Source organism: Gobio gobio (genome assembly GCF_949357685.1).
Source record: "Gobio gobio genome assembly, chromosome: 14".
NCBI classification, from domain to species: Eukaryota; Metazoa; Chordata; class Actinopteri; order Cypriniformes; family Gobionidae; genus Gobio; species Gobio gobio.
Genome location: NC_137107.1, coordinates 23,665,428 through 23,684,394, shown reverse-complemented (window position 1 = coordinate 23,684,394; position 18,967 = coordinate 23,665,428). Strand labels below are relative to the sequence as shown.

The 18,967-nt window shown below is 36.9% G+C and overlaps 2 protein-coding genes across 3 annotated transcripts in view; one reads left to right on the top strand and one right to left on the bottom strand.

Annotated features, from left to right (window-relative positions):
• The window catches only part of afap1l1b (actin filament associated protein 1-like 1b), a 30,694-nt gene extending 26,978 nt beyond the window's left edge, over positions 1 to 3,716 (bottom strand). The window contains 1 exon segment of the mRNA XM_079834398.1: positions 3,604 to 3,716. Within this exon segment, the coding sequence (XP_079690524.1) occupies positions 3,604 to 3,625 (22 nt within the window). The 5' untranslated portion in view covers positions 3,626 to 3,716.
• Positions 3,717 to 6,009: 2,293 nt separating this feature from the next.
• Positions 6,010 to 15,634, top strand: snx12 (sorting nexin 12). 2 transcript variants are annotated; one of them, XM_079835013.1, is made up of 5 exons: positions 6,010 to 6,419; positions 6,878 to 6,973; positions 11,808 to 11,932; positions 12,101 to 12,199; positions 14,692 to 15,634. In XM_079835013.1, the coding sequence occupies exons 1-5, from the start codon at positions 6,255 to 6,257 to the stop codon at positions 14,699 to 14,701; spliced, it is 495 nt and encodes a 164-aa protein (XP_079691139.1). In that variant the 5' UTR covers positions 6,010 to 6,254; the 3' UTR covers positions 14,702 to 15,634. The 2 variants fall into 2 exon arrangements, with proteins under 2 accessions (XP_079691139.1, XP_079691140.1); XM_079835014.1 differs by lacking the exon at positions 14,692 to 15,634 and adding an exon at positions 14,294 to 14,305 and having other exon boundaries at positions 6,014 to 6,419; positions 12,101 to 12,191.
• The last annotated feature ends 3,333 nt before the right edge of the window (positions 15,635 to 18,967 follow it).

Below are 18,967 nucleotides of genomic sequence, written 5' to 3'. Positions count from 1 at the left end.
TATATATATATATAGTTTTAGTTAACAATAACAAAACTGATATGAGCCTCTGGTGGAAGATTGGACAGTTTGGAATTATTATCCTTCAAATACCGATGACTGACTTTCCCTTATGTTGTATCAAAACTGTATGACTATCTTTTATACTGTGGAATGCAAAAGAAAATATTTGGGAAAATGTTTTAGACCCCACTGACTTTCTTGAAATTCTTATCTTTCAGACATGCTCCTACCTATATCTTGGCTACTATTTTGCATGACTAATGGGATTGAGTAAGGTTGATTAGGAAAAGCTCTTCCAGCTTTATCCCGGGCCTCAGCCTGACCTCCTTTCATTAAGGGTTAATACATTGGTCATCCACATCAAGCCCTGTGATGACTGGCTTTGATTTCTACTCTTTGAGGACACAAGTGTGGAAGGGCCCACAGGGTCGCACACAAAGACCTTTTCCGGCCCCTCTGTATCGTAATAACCCTGTGTGATTTCACTACAGACAAGAGCCGCCCTTGACGGCTGCGCTCAGTCAGAGGAATGCTGGAGTGAGAGACAGTGTCAGGCCTATGTGGACCCATCAGCCTCGCAAGCTGCAGAAGAGAGAAGCCTTTGTCTATTTGGCCATGGGTATTTATAGATGTAAGCCATGTGCATAAGGAACTGGAGGAATCGGTGCATTTTAGACCCCCCGCCCCCCACTCCCATCTTTCAGAGTCTTGACTTGCATCAAAGCATATTGTCATATATCTTCTAGAATTGCCGTGAATCAATTTGTCTGTGAATTAAGTAGCAATTAGGAAAAACAAACCATTATTTTACACTACCGTACAAAAGTTCGGGGTCAGTAAGAAAAATGTATAATGAAAATATTAAGCAGCACAACTGTTTTCAACATTGATAATCAGGGCTTGACATTAACGCGTGCCAACTCGCTCACTTTGGCGGGTTGAATTTTATGTATAATATATAGACTACATTTTTTCAATTGTAGTCTTTTAAAAATGCATCTGAAATAATAAACTAAGTGCAATGTATTGTTGTCAAAATTAGGGCTGTTTAACGATTAATCGCGACTAATCGCATCCAAAATAAAAGTTTGTGTCTACAACATATCTGTGTGTGCTGTGTATAATTATTATGCATATATAAATACACACACATGCATGTGTATATTTAAGAATATATATATATATATATATATATATATATATATATATATATATATATATATATATATATATATATATATATATATATATATATATATATATATATATATATTTACAGTATCTAATTGCAAAAATATATAAAAAATATACATGCATGTGTATTCAAATATCCATAATAATTATACACAGCACACACAGATGTATTATGTAAATACACCTTTTTATTTTGGATGCGATTGGTCACAATTAATCGTTAAAGAGCCCAAGTCAAAATACAGAATATTGATACTGAAATATGAAATGCTTCCAATGCTAATTTTCCGCAGAATAGATACACAATACCAGCTGCGCTTTCTCGCTCTCTCATCTCTCCGACAGCGAGTTGACACACAAACCCACCTCGTTTCATTTGCTTCGGGTGAATATTGTTGTTGTTACGGGGCCTGAATTTCGACATGGGATTGCTCTTATTGCACAAAATTTTACTCACACCCAAAGTGTGCGCACATAAAGCCACCTCTCACTCAGTACTAAATTTAGTTCTTTTTTGGTGCTTATTGCACTTAAACAGTGAAATACACACAAAATAATGTCAAAATGCCGGTCTTGTCGAGTATTCACGTGAACAGTCAGTTATGTGTTAAGTGAAGGTAAACATTTGAGAAAGAAAACGAATGTGTAACAGTATAATGGATCCATGAGTCAGGTCTTAAAGTGACAGCAGCCTAACATACCTGCTGCCAAATTATGAGATAGTATAATATATATATATGGCAGTTTTCCCCATGGTATCGATGACAAAATTGAGGTCAGTGAAAATGCTGAGTGGCTAGTAACCAAAAAAGTTAATATCAAGCCCTGTTGATAATAATAAGAAATGCTTCTTGAGAGCCAAATCAGCATATTAGAATGATTTGTGAAGGATCATGTGACAGATATCTTAAAATTTATTAGAATAGAAAGTTATTTTAAATTGTAATAATATTTCACAATATTCCTATTTTTACTGTATTTTGGTGAGCATAAGAGACTTCTTTCAAAAACATACAAATATGCTACCAACCTCAAACTTTTGAATGGTAGAGTACATAAAACACTAAAATGCAAAACAGCAAACTGGTTTTCATAAAATAAGGTAATGTATAAAGGAATAAGTTTCACCTACATGTCTAAACTCACTAACGCTCCCCACAAGAAACAATTACACACATAAAAAGGGCATTTCCAAATCCCACCATGACTAAAAACAGCAACAAGTAGCTAATGGGCTGTTTTTTCCTGGCATCCATGCAAACAAACTCAGAGTTGAACACATTCTCAAGCGGATTTCCTGCATGAGAGGCTAGGAAGTCTTCTTTCAGATCATGAATAGCCATCATGCTGAACTGGCCTTCAACCAGCTCAGAACAGCAGGATGAAGGAGCTGATAGCTGGGTCAATGGAAAGTTAGGGACATGAAGAATACAGGATGAGAGAATGAGAGATATTTTTATATGTTTTGCAACACTGGCTGTGAAAGACCTTGCACTTTTGATTCAATATAAATATAATGTGTTAAAATGTACAGTTATGATTCTTGTTAAACATCATGATTTCCTTGCACTGGACGTGTACATTTGGGCATTTAATAAATTGTAATTTGGAGGAAAACAAAAGAAATGAGAGCAACAATATTAAGTTCAGTCTATCTAAGGGACATTCCACAAATTGGCTTTAAAAAGGTGATTTATTTTTTACACGTGAACTTGTTTAATATGTTATACATAGACAAAGTATGCAAGTAAGAGTTAATACCGAATTTTTTTAAAATGTATAGTTTTATTTACCGTACAAAATTATGACAACAGGATTGACTATTCCCCTACATGAAGGGTTCACATGCTGATAGGGTGATGATGTCATTATGATGTCATTATGCTTTTTATGGAAATGTACATCTGTTGAATAATGGGGAGTTATGATTGTAACAAGATTGACATATCCTGGGGACATATAGCAAGTTTAATAGTTTAATAGTTTGATAAATGTTACATCCGCTAAAATCTATATTAAAATGGTTATAATTGAAATTGCTTTAATGCCAAAGTAGTTAGCCTAATGAAATCATTGTTTACACTTGTGGTCATTAAAGGGGGGAAAACATACATTTCGTGTAGTTCAAATAGCCCAAGTTTGACACATATAGTTTATTCATTCATTATGATATTGGCCATCTATTGCATCACCAACAAACTGTGCAAGTGTGTTGATGAGGTTTCCTTTTTATCCCGATAAAGATCAGAGAATAATGGTATAGCCTAGCATCTGATTCACCTTCCAGGTAGACAGAAAAGGTGCGGAGGACTTAGTAATGTTTAAAAGCTAAAATATTGCCTTATAACTAATTTAGAAGACTGTAACTGTAAGGCTATTTTAGTATGAATAAAATGTCAGACTTACAAGTGGAGTCGGTGATCTCCATGACGAAGCGAACACTTTTCTTGAGTACTCCGTTAACACGCTTCAGCAGCCGCTCACTGTAATGTACACCAGCATCTTATGCAGCGCGCGTGTGGCCAACACTACACTTTTGACAGGGGCGCGTGCAGACCACTCCAAATCACTACTAATCCGGGCCCTAGCGCTCGTCAGGTTAACGACTAGTTCCTAGTGGCAAACAACGTCTTTCAGCTGGTATTTGGTCTTATGCTTACTGTCATATAAAACACACACAATGTAGGACAGTCATATAAAATTGGTTAAGGGCTCAGGGTCAAATGTAATCATCCATGATGGTTTGGATGTAACATCATTTACATTTACATTTACATTTACATTTAGTCATTTAGCAGACGCTTTTATCCAAAGCGACTTACAAATGAGAGCAATAGAAGCAACTACAACAGTCAGAGGCTACAGTATGCAAGTGCTGTAACAAGTCTCAGTTAATCTAACACAGAACACACAGGATTGAGAACATCAATATGGTTACTGAGATATAGTGGCTGATGCTAATGTTTAGCACCCTCCAGAGGTAGAGGTCTTTCTTTATACAGATTTAAATATCAAAACACGGTGGCCTACGAGTGAAACATATCGAAAAAAATATTGACATATTATCCAGAAAGATATATCCATAACATTTAAAAACATTGTTTTTGGATACTTTGATTCTGACCCTACTAAAAATAGCCTAATACTTTTTTTTATTATAAAATGTTATTTCCATTCCAATTTTATATCCATAAATGTAAGTTTACCAACAACAAAACAATTGTTCTGTCTTTTTGAAAGAATCTTCAGTAAATAAGAAAGCAAGAACGTCTTCAATTTGTAAGGAATTTCCTACATTGTAATTGATGTATAGATTAATATCTTTCCATCATGTTCTTTTTCTCTATCTTCTCTTATTTTTCAGTTTTCATCTAATCATTGTTAACTCTTCTTTTCTCGTGTGTATTCTGATGACATTGAGCATATTGCTAATACATGTTGTATATCGTATACAAAGCTGTATATCATAAACATGTCATCTCTATATTTTTTGCAACCATAAAAGAGTGAAACAAATATATGAAAGATCATTTCAGAAAAGAACAATGCAGAACACATAATGATAATTTAGCTAACGTAAGCAAATTTTTACTCTTAGTAGTCGTTTTATAAAAAGATGCACTTGGCTTTCATTCATTTTTGTGTCTTTGACCAAAATCCAAAATGTGCTGTATAACAAAATTATGAAAAAAAATGATATTTAAACATACTTCGTTAAAATTAAGTTTCTATAACTTTCCAAGTTTATGGCAGGGTTATTATAGTTAACTAAAACTTTTTTCTTTTCTTTTTTATCACTATTTTAAATAAAATAAACGGTAACTGAAAAAACAAAAACAAATTTTATTTAACTTACGTATGCCTACAAAATATAACTAAAACTGAAGCTATACTAGTATTCATAGCCTATTTTAAAAATGGAAATTTTCAAAATGGAAAAATATCAAAATAAAATCTTTCAAAATATTAATAATATTATATTTATACTATTATGTGTATACTCTGCATTATATACTCCACATTGTGTGTACATTGGGCTAAGATATATTCTGTATTGTGTATAGTTTGTATAATGTGTGTGGGCCTATGTTTATATGTAGCCTATTGTATTGTAGAAATCATTTATTGTGTATATTTTGTTCTGTGTACATTCTGTATATGTTTGTACTGTGTATATTTATATTTTGTATATTACCTGTTAAGCGCTGTGTGTTAAGCGTCTGGAGTATTTACCCAAGACTTTCACACACCACTACACTTGTGTGTTTTGGTGGTGTGAAAAATACATTTAAAAACTAAATAATGTTTAAAACACAAACAGGGGTCAGATAAAGGTAGCCTACATGTTCTTCTTAAATTATCAATGTACGCTATAATTTTGGTTCTTTTACATGTTTTGAAGCAGGTTAGCCAATTAGCCATATAAAAATACTAATACTTACGTAGTCTGTTAGTAGTAGGCCTACATAAAAAAAGCTCTATATAAATGCTTCATTCAATTATTCATTCATTCATCCATCCATTCATAAACATTTTCTATTCATCACGAGTAACCTATGTGGTCTGCCACAACACTGAAATCGGCGAAATATGATAAACAGAACACGGTAAAGTGTACTAATATTTTTAAGGGGATTAAAAAGGGCAATCTGAGCAAAATATAATTTTAAAATCCAGACATTTTTTATCAATCCACACCTTTCCAGTCATGAAATTCTATGGAACCCTGAAGAGCCCACCCCCCTCACAGTATTCTCGAATCTTATAGGTCAATTACCTGTCAGTCATCATAAAACAGAACTTCTATTGGCTAGCTGGGTGATGAAGGTTGGATCATGAAGTAGGTGTCCCAAACTGCTGCACATATCATCGCATCAGGGAGAAACGCAGGATTTCCTGTGGTGTTGCTGAACTGGACAGATTCAAGTTTTAGATTCGCAGAAGTACCTAGCCTAATTTTAACCTCTATCGATTTAATGTCTTAATCAAAACCATCTCATCCGTACGTGCCCTAGACTACACCTCGACGTAGTTAGTCTGAAAGAAGTCCATCAAAAATGTCCGAACCCACAGTGGCCGATACTCGCCGGTTAAACTCCAAACCGCAGGACCTGACGGACGCCTACGGCCCTCCCAGCAACTTTCTGGAAATCGATGTGTACGACCCGCAGACTATAGGAGTCGGCCGCAACCGCTTCACCACTTATGAAGTCCGGATGAGGGTAGGCTGGCCCAGTGAATGAATGTGTATGTGTATGTCAGAGACTGCGGCTCGGTTCGGCCTAGTTAGCCTGCGCGCTAACATGCTAACTAACGCCTCATTCGACGCGAAAGAGTCTTTACCCTATCAAAGCTTTTTGATTTTATGAACTGCAAGGTTTTGATCCAAAAAACAAGCGGGATTTAAGGAATTTGGCGGGTAGAGATTGAGCTAATTTAGCTGTTGTTGCTACTCTGTCACCAATCAACAATCTCTGGCGAGTTGGTTATCTTTCATCTAAGCCATTAAGATAAACCTGTGGATGCTTTACTCTTACAAATGCTTCATTGTATCGGTTTGATAATATTTGTCAAATTATGTGTTCGAGAATCTTCTGCATCGTATAAGTTACCCAGCTAACATATCTATATATTATTTAATAATCATGTGACTTATTCTGCTTTCTCCGATGAAATCCAGACAAATCTTCCCATTTTTAAACTGAAGGAGTCGTGTGTCAGACGAAGATACAGCGACTTCGAGTGGTTGAAGAATGAGCTGGAAAGAGACAGCAAGGTATGACATCCTGGAGCTCTTGCAGGAAACCCATTGCACCATAAATTACACATACTGAAAAAATGCTGTCTTTACATGTTCTGTGCAGATATGAAAAATGTTTTCCTTAATAAAAAAGCTTTTAAGAGACTTCATGTACTGTAAAGTCCTGCATGGGAAGTCAGAAAACAACTATTATTGAACAATAATATTGACAAAATATTAATAAAATTAGATTAAAAAAAATAAAAACTTCTGTATAATATGATACATCAGTCTTTTATGGTTCATATAGTATGATCTATTACAATATAGAGCTCACACTCAAGGGGAAAAAAATATTTTATTCAGAACCCCAAATTGAGCAAAAATATGCCATTTGGCTCAGTTGCTAATGTTTATATGGTCAAAGAACAAGATGAAATTCTGCTTGCTTGTAATGTAAATCAATGAGATCTGTATAGCAGACTAGTTGCGTAAAATGTATATAAGGATCAGTTGTCATTAGACATCTCTCAATAATGTGCAGTGTAGCCAAGTCCAGCTGTTTTTCATGTCCGCTGTTGAAGCAACCCCAATAATGTGATATTTAGCCCCAGAAACGTGAATTTCAACGGGGGAACCTCGCTAAAAACCCCACAGATTTTACCCCCGGGAGGCATTTTTCCAGGGGACCCCCCTGAAACACGATTGGGCTAGTTTTGAGTAGTAATTGGGTGGGTTTTGTTGTGCAAACCTGGCAATCCTGACAAAATGTGCCAGGGGCTGCTAAAAAACGTAAAAAAATTAAATAAAAAAAAGCGTTTTGGCCATTCATTTACACAATGCATTTTGGGTGCCTGAAAATGATAACTTTGGAAAACGGGTTTCAATGTGCACGTTTTTGAAAACTGTCTCCATGTAAACAACAAAAACAAAACTCTCTGAAAACGATGTCATTATATGTTCAGTCTATAGTGTTTCATCGCCATCTAATGGCCTGGCAGCAGAATACAGCGTTTTTAGTTGTTTTCGTGGATTCGTTTTGACAATGGTGTCGTGTCGTCTGTAAGGGAAAAACTTCTGTTTTAAGCATATCGTTGTCATGTAAATGTACCATTAGTAAGATGATATTTACATGATTAGGGCCAAATTTAATAAACGCTGCAAATTAACGAGAGTGCAATTCCAAAAAAGTGACGATGGGAGTGGAAAGTTCAGCACATGATCTACTGACGTCACACAAATTAAAGAACACAGGCGCAGCCAAATCATTTCCATAATGACCAACACTATCTATCAAGAGCAGCGTAAATTAGTGTCTATTTTAAGACATGCTTTATTTGGGCAATAAATAAGGGCACAAATACCAGTAAATTGACTAGCGTAAATCACCTTGCGTGATTCATTTATATACTCTCATCCCATAAATTTTGCGTCTGAAAGGGAAACTCCTATGTAATATGCAAAAAAAACATGTCCACACCGCTAATTTTTCCACTGCGTGTATTTAGTAAATCCTGACGCTAGTTTTTTAACGCCAAAAGATAGTTTGCGCTAGAGCAAGCTGTTAGTAAATCTGCCCCTTAGTTTTATGATCAAAGCTCAGTAGTTTTAATTGTGAGGGGAAAAACCTATAATACAATGCAGTGAATGAGAGATGTACAAATAAGCATTCCTCAGAAGCCTTTAAGATTTCACAGAAAAAAGGTATGTATGTACCAAGATCTGAAGGTGGACATATTTAGCATTTAGAAGTAAAAGGTCTTTTTAAAAGGTCTTTTCCTTAAAAGTATGAAGTAGTGTTGTCACGATACTGGAATTTCTATCTTCGATACGATACCTAAAAAAGTATCAATATTCGATACCTCAGGGAAACGCTGCATATACTGTCAAATAGATATTTTTAATATAATTAATTATTTTGTCCGTTTATTGAAAGTCTAGGCAATTAAACATTTATTCTGAAGAGATCACTTCATATGATAAAGCTTTTTCTCATATATAAACATTGATCAATTACCATTGAAATTCTCACAAATATTTGCTAACTAATTGTGTTGCAATAGCTTACATACAGCTCAAGGAAGCTTGATTTCAAATTGAATTTAAAAAGACGAGTAAAGTAATAAAATGAGAACAAATAAACAAATTACATACAATAGCACAAATAAATATAATAGAATAAAGATACAAATGAAATGGACTGCTTTATTTTTTCAGGTAGGTCTAGTATTCAGGTAAGAAACTGAATAAAAAAAGAAACAACAACTACAAAGTAATCAAATAACATTGGATAATCTTCATTGTAAAACATGAAATGCAGATTAATCCATTTAAGTTACACACGTTAGTCAGTCAAGATCAGTAAGTGATCGTTTGTCTTTTTGTAGTTTGAATAATAAATAACTGCTGTCCCTTTAAGACGCATGCATGGATCCCAAACACTGGTCCTGTGAGCTGGTTATGACTGTTTACGTTAATACTCACCAAGATGGGCATTGAGACATTTTTTGAGTGTATTTGACCATTAATAAGCTGGAAAAATTAGCTAATTTTTGCATTTGTATGTCAGAGGCGGCTTTATTACGATATGTGTGTGCGCTTCAGATGCGAGTGCGAAATCAGCGGGAATTAGTAGAATTAACTTTGTGCAACCCCGCGCAGAATTCAGACCGGTCACACCAATACTAACATGCTGTCATGAAGAAAAATCCAGCAGAACACGCGTTTGCTGTGTTTAGAGGTTTAACCGGACTGAATGAGAGGAGGCGGGTGCGTGTCAACTCGCTGTCGGTCGTAGAGGAGAGCGCAGCTGGTATCGATGCTGTATAAAAATTAGGGGTGCTCCGATTGATTGAGAAGGGGCTCGCTGCAGCCTGCGGTGGATGTCCAACCCGGCCCACATCCAAGTGTGACGTCAGAGGCCAGGCCAATGCCGCCCTGCAGCCGATTTTTAAGATTTTATTGGTCATATCAATCACAGTAGAGACTGCCTCTACACCAAACACTGATCCCTAAACCTACCCATCACTGTAACGAATTAAGTACTGATTGCCTACACCAAACTCTTTTCCCTAAACCTAACCGTCACTGTAACGAATTAAGTACTGATTGCCTACACCAAACTCTTTTCCCTAAACCTAACCGTCACTGTAACGAATTAAGATTGCCTACACCAAACTCTTCCCTTAACCTACCCGTCACTGTAACGAATTAAGTACTGATTGCCTACACCAAACACTGATCTCTAAACCTACCCGTAACTGTAACCAATGAAATTAGCTGCAGGGCGGGAGTTCTGACGTCACACTTGGATGTGGGCGGAGTTGGATATCCACCGCAGGCTGCAGCGAGCCCTACTTGGATTGATCGGCAACCGATCTCGATCGGTCGATAATCGCTTTGGGATGATTGATCGGCGGTCTCTAAAAAGGCCGATCTCATGAACAGATCGCATGCTGACGACACATAAAACCCGCACCTGCCGTGAGAGCTAGGGCATGATATGCAGCGACACCGTCTCATTCTCTTTCCAGCACGGGTAAAATAATTATAATGCTGAAGGTGAGGTACAATTCATATTTCTATATTAAATAACTTCAGTCTCACAGAAAGTTTTCAAATGACTGCGTAAGTAAACAGCGCGAGTGAATCACCGCGTGCGCGCGCTCTCTCTCCCTTTCAAAATGCTCAAATGGCTTCATATCATCGCATCTGCACTAAAATCAAGCTGCACAGTTGACAGGATTTGCCACTGTTGACAGGATTTGCCACTTGCACAATCGAGGCAGTGTCGCATCGTCACTAAAGTTTATCATTTGCATTTATTTTTAAGTCTTGCCAGTGTTCAAACCGCTCAGGACTCGCGCGCTCTCCAGACCGTGAGCGCGCGCGCACACACACACACACACACACACACAGGCCATCTCACAAAAAGCTTGCGAGAACAAATTGTGCTGAAATGGTCAGATACACACAAATGTATGTACTAAATGACCGTCTTGACGAGTATGCACGTAAACCCCGTCGTGACTCGCAAGTGAACATTTGTGCAACTGCATGTAACCGTATCCGTGTTCGCTCTTAAAGTGACAGCTGTCGAATAAACTGCTGCTGTCTCTGAGTTTCTCGTTGTGTTGTTTGATGAACCTTTATGACACTCACTGCTCTTGAATGACTAACTTTTGCAACCTTAAGTGTAAGGATTAATCTAATTTAATTTATTCAGGGAAGACCAATATAAATTTACATTTGAGTATTTCTTTATTTGAGTATTACTTTAGTATTTCTTATCTCAATACTAATGTTAGACCTACCTGAAAATTTGTCTTTAAAAACAAAAATGCACTGCATGATCAAATATTTAGGTGAGATAATTATATACATTTATTTGGGAAAGATGGCCTACAGTAGCCTTAAGTTATCTCATTTTCTAGAATAAACACTTGGTGGTTCTTCAAGATCTTGACTCTAGCCTATTTCTACAGTTTTTTTTCTCAATACAGTTAATTTAGAGTTAGTTTCATTTCTACAAATGGTGCAAACTCTGCAAGATTATAGATAAAAGATTCCCATTCCCCTGCCATTCTGTGATCGGCAATCGGCAGATCATGATCTTGGTGATCGGTGATCGGCCCCAAAAATGCTGATCGGAGCATCTCTAATAAAAATGAGTATTGTATTGTTTCAGATATTTCAGTATCGATATATATCGATATTTTTGACAACACTAGTATGAAGTATAAATCAGAGGGCAGAAGGCAAATAGAAGATTGTATGCAACAGGTTTTTCAGCAAAGTTTTGATCGTGGTGATAATTCTGAGGCCTTAGAAATGAATTTATAATTTTAAAATGTATGAAAATATCTCCTAGATTGTTGTGCCTCCATTGCCTGGAAAGGCATTGAAGAGACAGCTCCCCTTCCGTGGAGATGAGGGCATTTTTGAGGAGTCCTTCATTGAGGAGAGACGATCTGGGCTTGAACAGTTCATCAACAGGTTGGCCATCGAAATGATGCACAACGGACACTGCTAAATTATAAAAGTACAAGACACAAAATAATATTTGAGAGTCTGAAATGATTACAACTTTTCTTTTTTCACACTTGCTGTCAAAGACTTTTCATGGATTGCATGCATAAATACTGTGCTCATGTTCCTCTTCAGAATTGCAGGTCATCCTTTGGCCCAGAACGAACGCTGTCTTCACATGTTCCTGCAGGACGAAAGTATTGACCGGAACTACATTCCAGGAAAAGTACGGCAGTAGGGTTTTCCAAACTGGGACGAGGGAGGGTCTTCTTTCTTCGGTTGTCAGCTTCTAAACCCGATCATCTGCAAACAGTGCAGAGTTAACGTTTATTTTTACACCGAGCAAAATCTAGATTCGTGATGAACCGTGCAGGACTTGGTTTTATTTAACAGATCATGTTTTGTACGGGTGTCTGAGAGTTTCTCTTTACACACACATTGTATTTCTTTTATCTATACAATGTACTTGTTAGTGTGTGTGTGTGCGTGCGCGAATACATTATATAACTATACATTAAGCTGTAGCACTGTAAAGCGAAGAGGGTTGGCTCATATCTTTGTCCTCTCTGGCGATCTGTTGAGAGAACATGTGCTTTTCAAGTTCAAGAGTCGAGGTGTATTGTTTGTCATTCCAAATAGCGCAAATACTTACCACAACATTAAGGGAGAGACGGATATTTGCAGCTGATTAGAGAAATTGACATAAATATAAAGCGTTACACTGTTCTGACAGCAGCAAGCTCAAAACATTTTCTGGGGTGTGTTTCAAACTCGTATATTTTTTTTAAGTCGTACTTCTTTTTGAAGTCACATGACCATCAGCAGTACTGTAAAATACTAGTCAGTATTCAAGATTCACACACGGAACTTGGTGCTGTTGCTTGTTGCTCCCTTAACCGTCCGATGCGTCGTTTAAATACAATTTAAATTACCATATTATACAAATGTGCATGTTGTATTTCAGTCTGATTAACTCTGTGACTTCGATATTTTTTTTTCAGCCACATGGATTATGAAGAGATTAGAGCCTTTTAATTCCAATTTTATGTGGAAAAAAGTGGTTGAGACTGTTGGAAGATTTATGCTGTTGCTTAAATAAGTAAAAAAAGAGTAAAATCAAGTATATATCACGCCTGTTTAAGGGTTGGTTCACCCAAAAATGAAAATTCTGTTATAATTTACTCACCCTCATGTCATTCCAAACCCGCCTTCGGAACAAAAATTAAGATCTTTTTGATTAAATCTGAGAGCTTTCTGTCCCTCCATTGACAGCTAAGCAATTAGTTTGACGCTTCAGAAAGTTCATAAAGAGATCGTAAAACGATCGCTTTATATGATGAACAGATTTAAGTTAGGCTTTTATTCACATATAAACAGTGATCAGTGGACATAAACAAGCTAAACCGAACCTGCTTGACACACAAGAACAAACCTCATTGGTTGCAGAAGTTCAAATGTGCTGCGTAACACGAGAGTGAACGTCATTGGTCCTTGTGAAAGCTCAAACCTGCTGCGTAACATGAGAATAAACCTCATTGATTCTTGCACATCAAGCAAACATGCTGGAGCGTCCATAAATGATATGTGCAAGGATGAACGTTTATATGTGAATAAAAGCCTAAATTAAATCTGTTCATCATATAAAGCGATTGAGTCTCTTCAGAAAATTTGGACTAAACCGCTCAATTCGTATGGATTAGTTTTACGATCTCTTTATGAATGTTTGAGTGGAGGGGACCGAAAGCTCTCAGATTTCATCAAAAAGATCTTTATTTGTGTTCCGAAGATGAATGAAAATCTTGCGAGTTTGGAACGACATGAGGGTGAGTAATTAATGACAAAATGTTCACTTTTGTGTGAACTATCCCTTTAAGTATGCGTTACCCAATAATAGGCATAAGGTGTGTTCTAAAAACTGCTATCGAGTTGAAGTACTGTAATATGTCCTTTTGTTAGCCAATATGGAGTTTTCCCAAGCAATTAATAAACAAATGTACCTATTTTTGGTATAATAAGTGCATGAGACCTGTATAGTATGTGAGTGCAGGTTTAACTCCAGGATGCGTTCTGAACATGTCGATCGTGTGAAAGATTAAAAAACGGCTCTCTAATAGAGGACGAAATATGTGCCAACTGTGTAAAAGTTGTCCTGCCAAAGTTCAGACATTTTGCTCAGAATGACTATATTTATGTTATCTCCTGTGTTCATCAATTTGTGCCTATGACATTTTGTCTGTAAATAAAGTAAAACGAAATAGAGAACACCGGCTGGAGATTTTATAGCATTTCATTTTTCCCTTATTCTGTTTATTCTCTCTTCCATTTTAGGTGTGAATAAAGTAAGTTTTGTTTTTTTTACTCTCAGTATGTTGTAACTGATGTGGGGAAACAATGCCTGCATGGATGCTAATGATCAAATTGGTTATATTGTGGGGGAAATGCTGTCATACTTAAACTCATTTCAATGTCGTCTTCTATCCAGTGGCTTTGCTAATTTTTATGTTGCATCTGCTTGTCATGGGAAACTACTGTCGGCTGCATGTTTTGATTTTGCATGCTTTGTGTTGCAAATTCTGGTTTCTTAAGTGATTCCGTGTTGCACAGACAACACTCTGACTGTTATTAACATTATCCAATCAATAAAATAGAATATGAAGGAGCCAGCATAGAGTGCATTTGTTGTGTCAAGATCTCTAACCGTATGTTTTTTGGCCTGTGATCCAAAGGTTTTGGTAAACCCCTCCCTGTCCTGGACCCATCTGCTCTACCAGCTCTTTTCTGCACATCAGTCAAAGCCTTTCACAGCTGCTGTCCATGATATCCTGTATATATTTCTGTTCTCGGATAGAACTAGACTGCAACACCTATTTCACCCTGAGGATGAACTCATCTTAATGCTGTATTTACCTCATGCACTCATTTTGAGTAAAGAAACTTTGTTTTGTTTTGTGGGGGCTTATATTTAGATAAATATAAATTTACTTAAGAAAAATTGTGCTTCGTGTTTATTCTGGTTTAAACTCCTAGCTTCAACTGTTTATTCTGGTTTAAACTCCTAGCTTCAACTTTTCAGGCAATCCACCGAAGAGGAGAATTTGGTCAGGCCACTATGACATTCCTCAGTGTATTCTAAATTCAAAGTCTAACATTAATTGGATTTGAAGCAACCCACTTCAATCCTAAAGAAAGTGTCACGTTGAAAAGTTGAGTAGTTCCGTCCCAAATCAAGAGAACCATTTTTTTTTCTAATGAAGCTAACTCGTTAAATGTAGCACTTCAGAAATTAAAACTCGGATTGCCTCTCGACAACGTCTTCCTTTACATTCCGTATTTCAGTTGTATCCTTTTGACTTTGACAGAATATGTTATAACAAGGCTTTCGCGGACATTTTACTTGTATTTTCCTTTGGTTAGTGTCAGTGTAACGAGTCAAGCTTTGGGAATGTATATATTCAATCACTGTGAAAAACTGAATTCCATTATGACAACACGTGTTACATTTGCTATTATGTTTCTATATGCCATCTCTTAAAATGAGTTCTGTTGTTTTCTGGCTCTTTCCATTCTGGTTATTTTCATGACTGTGTGTAAAGAAAAGGGCACTAATTGATTTTTAAACCGATAGCCATCCTTTCTACCCATGAATAAACCCCTCTCTGTCTCCTTCAATGTATTCTCTCATTCTGTTCGATAAGACCATATGATTTATATTTGATAATCGAATGTAAGTCTTTGTAATAATATATACATGATGTGTACATCCACACCTCGACATATTTGAACTGTCGTTTTAATATAGTAATTCATTGAATGGACGAAAAAGGCTATTTTCTTGAATGTAACCACGAGGTGGCAGCGCTGCAGAAAGATGTTGCATGCTTGAGAAAACTTCGTCAATCAGCATAATTTCATTGGAAAGAAACCTGCACGGTTATATTTTATATATTATATTGAACTGCTAAACTATATTAATATTTTAAATAATATTACCGATCAAAAGATGTAATTAACAATTATAGCCTATGAATTTATGTTTTTGAATTTGGGCTGCATTCGTTTGAACAAAATACAATAAAACGGTAATAATCTGAAATATTACAATTTAAAATAACTGTTTTCTATTTTAATATATTTTCAAATCGAATTTATTCCTGTGATGGTAAAGCTAAATTTTCAGCATCATTACTCCAGTCTTCAGTGTCACATGATCCTTCAGAAATCAATCAATGCTGCTCAAATATGTTGAAAACAGTTTTTGCTGCTTAATATATTTGTGGAAACTATGATACATTATTTTTTAAAGATTCTTTGATATTTACACTGATCAGGCATAACATTATGACCTAATATTGCCAAAAGGTGGCCCTTTTGGTGCCAAAACAGCCCTGACCCATCGAGGCATGGACTCCACTAGACCCCTGAAGGTGTGCTGTGGTATCTGGCACCAAGATGTTAGCAGCAGATCCTTTAAGTCCTGTAAGTTGCGAGGTGGGGCCTCCATGTATCGGACTTGTTTGTCCAGCACATCCCAAAGATGCTCGATTGGATTGAGATCTTGGGTATTTGGAGACCAAGTCAACACCTCAAACTCGTTGCTGTGCTCCTCAAAACGGTGGACGGGTCAGCATGGCCACGCTGACTGGTCTGCGGCTATGCAGCCCCATACGCAACAAACTGTGATGCACTGTGTATTCTGACACCTTCCTATCAGAACCAGCATTAACTAGCTTGTCTGTTTGATCGGACCACACGGGCCAGCCTTCGCTCCCCACGTGCATCAATGAGCCTTGGCCGCCCATGACCCAGTCGCCGGTTTACCACTGTTCCTTCCTTGGACCACTTTTGATAGATACTGACCACTGCAGACCAGGAACACCCCACAAGAGCTGCAGTTTTGGAGATGCTCTGACCCAGTCGTCTAGCCATCACAATTTGTCCTTTGTCAAACTTCTGCCAAGTCCTGCCAAATCCTTAAGCTTGCCCATTTTTCCTGCTTCTAACACATCAACTTTGAGGACAAAATGTTCACTTGCTGCCTAATATATCCCACTAACAGGTGCCGTGATGAAGAGATAGATGTCAGTGGTCATAATGTTATGCCTGATCAGTGTATAGAAAGTATAAAAAAACAGCATTTATTTGAAACAGGAATCTTTTGCAAAACTATAAATATCTTTACTGTCACTTCTGATCAATTAAGCATGTCAATACAGTTCCTTTAAATTGTAATAATAATATTTTACAATATTTCTGTTTTGCCTTGGTGAGCAAGAGACTCGTTTCTGGGTGTGCCCAGTTTACTTTAAGACCATTCTATTGATTACAACTGTGTTTTCAGGCCCGCTTGCCCTTGCGTGGATTGCTCCCATCAGCCTGGATTAGACATGGGGGGAAGGAAAGTGTTGGCGGGCAGGTAAAGTCTACATGAATGAGCCTGTCATGTAAGCTGTGTAAATGTGGATAAACTGACACCATTAGTTCTTACAACTAGAGAAGAGGCGTGTTAAGAGGATTAATATGTTCCTCATTTAGATCCTGGATACTTTTGGATATATGCTAATAGTTTAGTCTAATTGGCGGTGTGAGTCACATGGACAAACAAGTTCAAAAATGTAATGTGTAGTAATTACCATGCAGTGTTTTATTGTAATAGCCTATTGACGAACCTTAGGAATAAGGCTATAGGCTACACAACTGCTTTATTTAAAGTCGTTTTTTTCAGTATCACCCATTCCCTCAAACACTGCAAAGGGATACATATTCATTAAGTAACACTTGCCATTCACTTTAATATACTCTGTCTGACTTTGTGAGAAGTAGTTTGGAAATGAGTTTGCGCATAACGCATGACTGACGCATTAGTCCATGAAGTGGAAGCTAAACGGGATATATTTGATGCCTACACAAACTGACCAATGTCAAAGACCACAAAGCTTTCTTTGATGCACAGACTTTAACCCTCCCTATGAAAACATGCTAAAAGAAGCAGCCAAATGGACAGAAGTGAGATTACAAGTGCTTTGTTAACTCTGAAACTGCAGTGGATGAGATCACAGAATGCAAGGCCGTGACCTGGTTTCCACGGGTTACCATTGTTTTATGATGGTTCAGTCAACTTGACGGGATGGAAAAAGATTAAACAAGAATCGAGGATATGCACCAGACATTTTGTCTGGACGGGAACCAACAAAACTGACCATGTTTATTATATTACATTTAATAAAAGGTAGATCCACATGTTTCCTTAGTTTGTTGAACATATGCACGTTCAATTCGGCTCGCAAAAGGGGAAAAAAAACCCCTACAAGGTCCAAGTTCATTTCTTGGAAAAGTTTCTGATTAAGTCTGTTTCTGCGGATAATGGGCCCCCTGCTTAGGAGAGCAATCTGAACTTTATCAAGGCCGACGGGAGGAGATTAATTTCATAACACTAGCAGAACCTTCTCCCATACACTACACCACAGAATGAGATCCCACATTAAAGTTTATTTTATTTAACAGCAAAGCTAAAGCGGATACCATACTAAACCTGCTGGGCTAGGACAGTATCAACCCATGAGATCACCAGGACCTGATTTTCTCTATAAGTAAATAAATATGGTTGTGGAAATAAAGACATATATATATCTAATATAGTGCACACAAGGTTGCTTTGATACTGCATGCTCTTTCGGTTTGGTTATGCTCAAAGTAATTCTCATTTTGATATCATTAGGTATTTTTTTGGTTAACATCTAGTTTAGCCTATACAGTCCATAAATGACTCTCAAGGACTGGGACACACCCTGAAACTTGTCACCTGGAACTGAGTCCAGTCGCAGCTTTGATACAACAGCTAAGATTAGATTCAATTTAAAGTGAGTGGCTCTGACAATAAAGTTGAATCTTATCTAATCTGATTTTTGTAGTTGTTTCAAAGTTACCGCTGAATTCAATTGAGATTTCCAGGTGACAAGTTTCAGGTTGTGTGAACTTAATTCAGAGAAAATTATTTAAAAATAC

Coding starts and splice junctions, on each gene's coding strand:
- snx12 (XM_079835013.1), top strand. CDS start 6,255: ATGTCCGAACCCACAGTGGCCGATACTCGCCGGTTAAACTCCAAACCG. Junction 6,420..6,877: donor CTTATGAAGTCCGGATGAGG/GTAGGCTGGCCC, acceptor GATGAAATCCAG/ACAAATCTTCCCATTTTTAA. Junction 6,974..11,807: donor AGCTGGAAAGAGACAGCAAG/GTATGACATCCT, acceptor AATATCTCCTAG/ATTGTTGTGCCTCCATTGCC.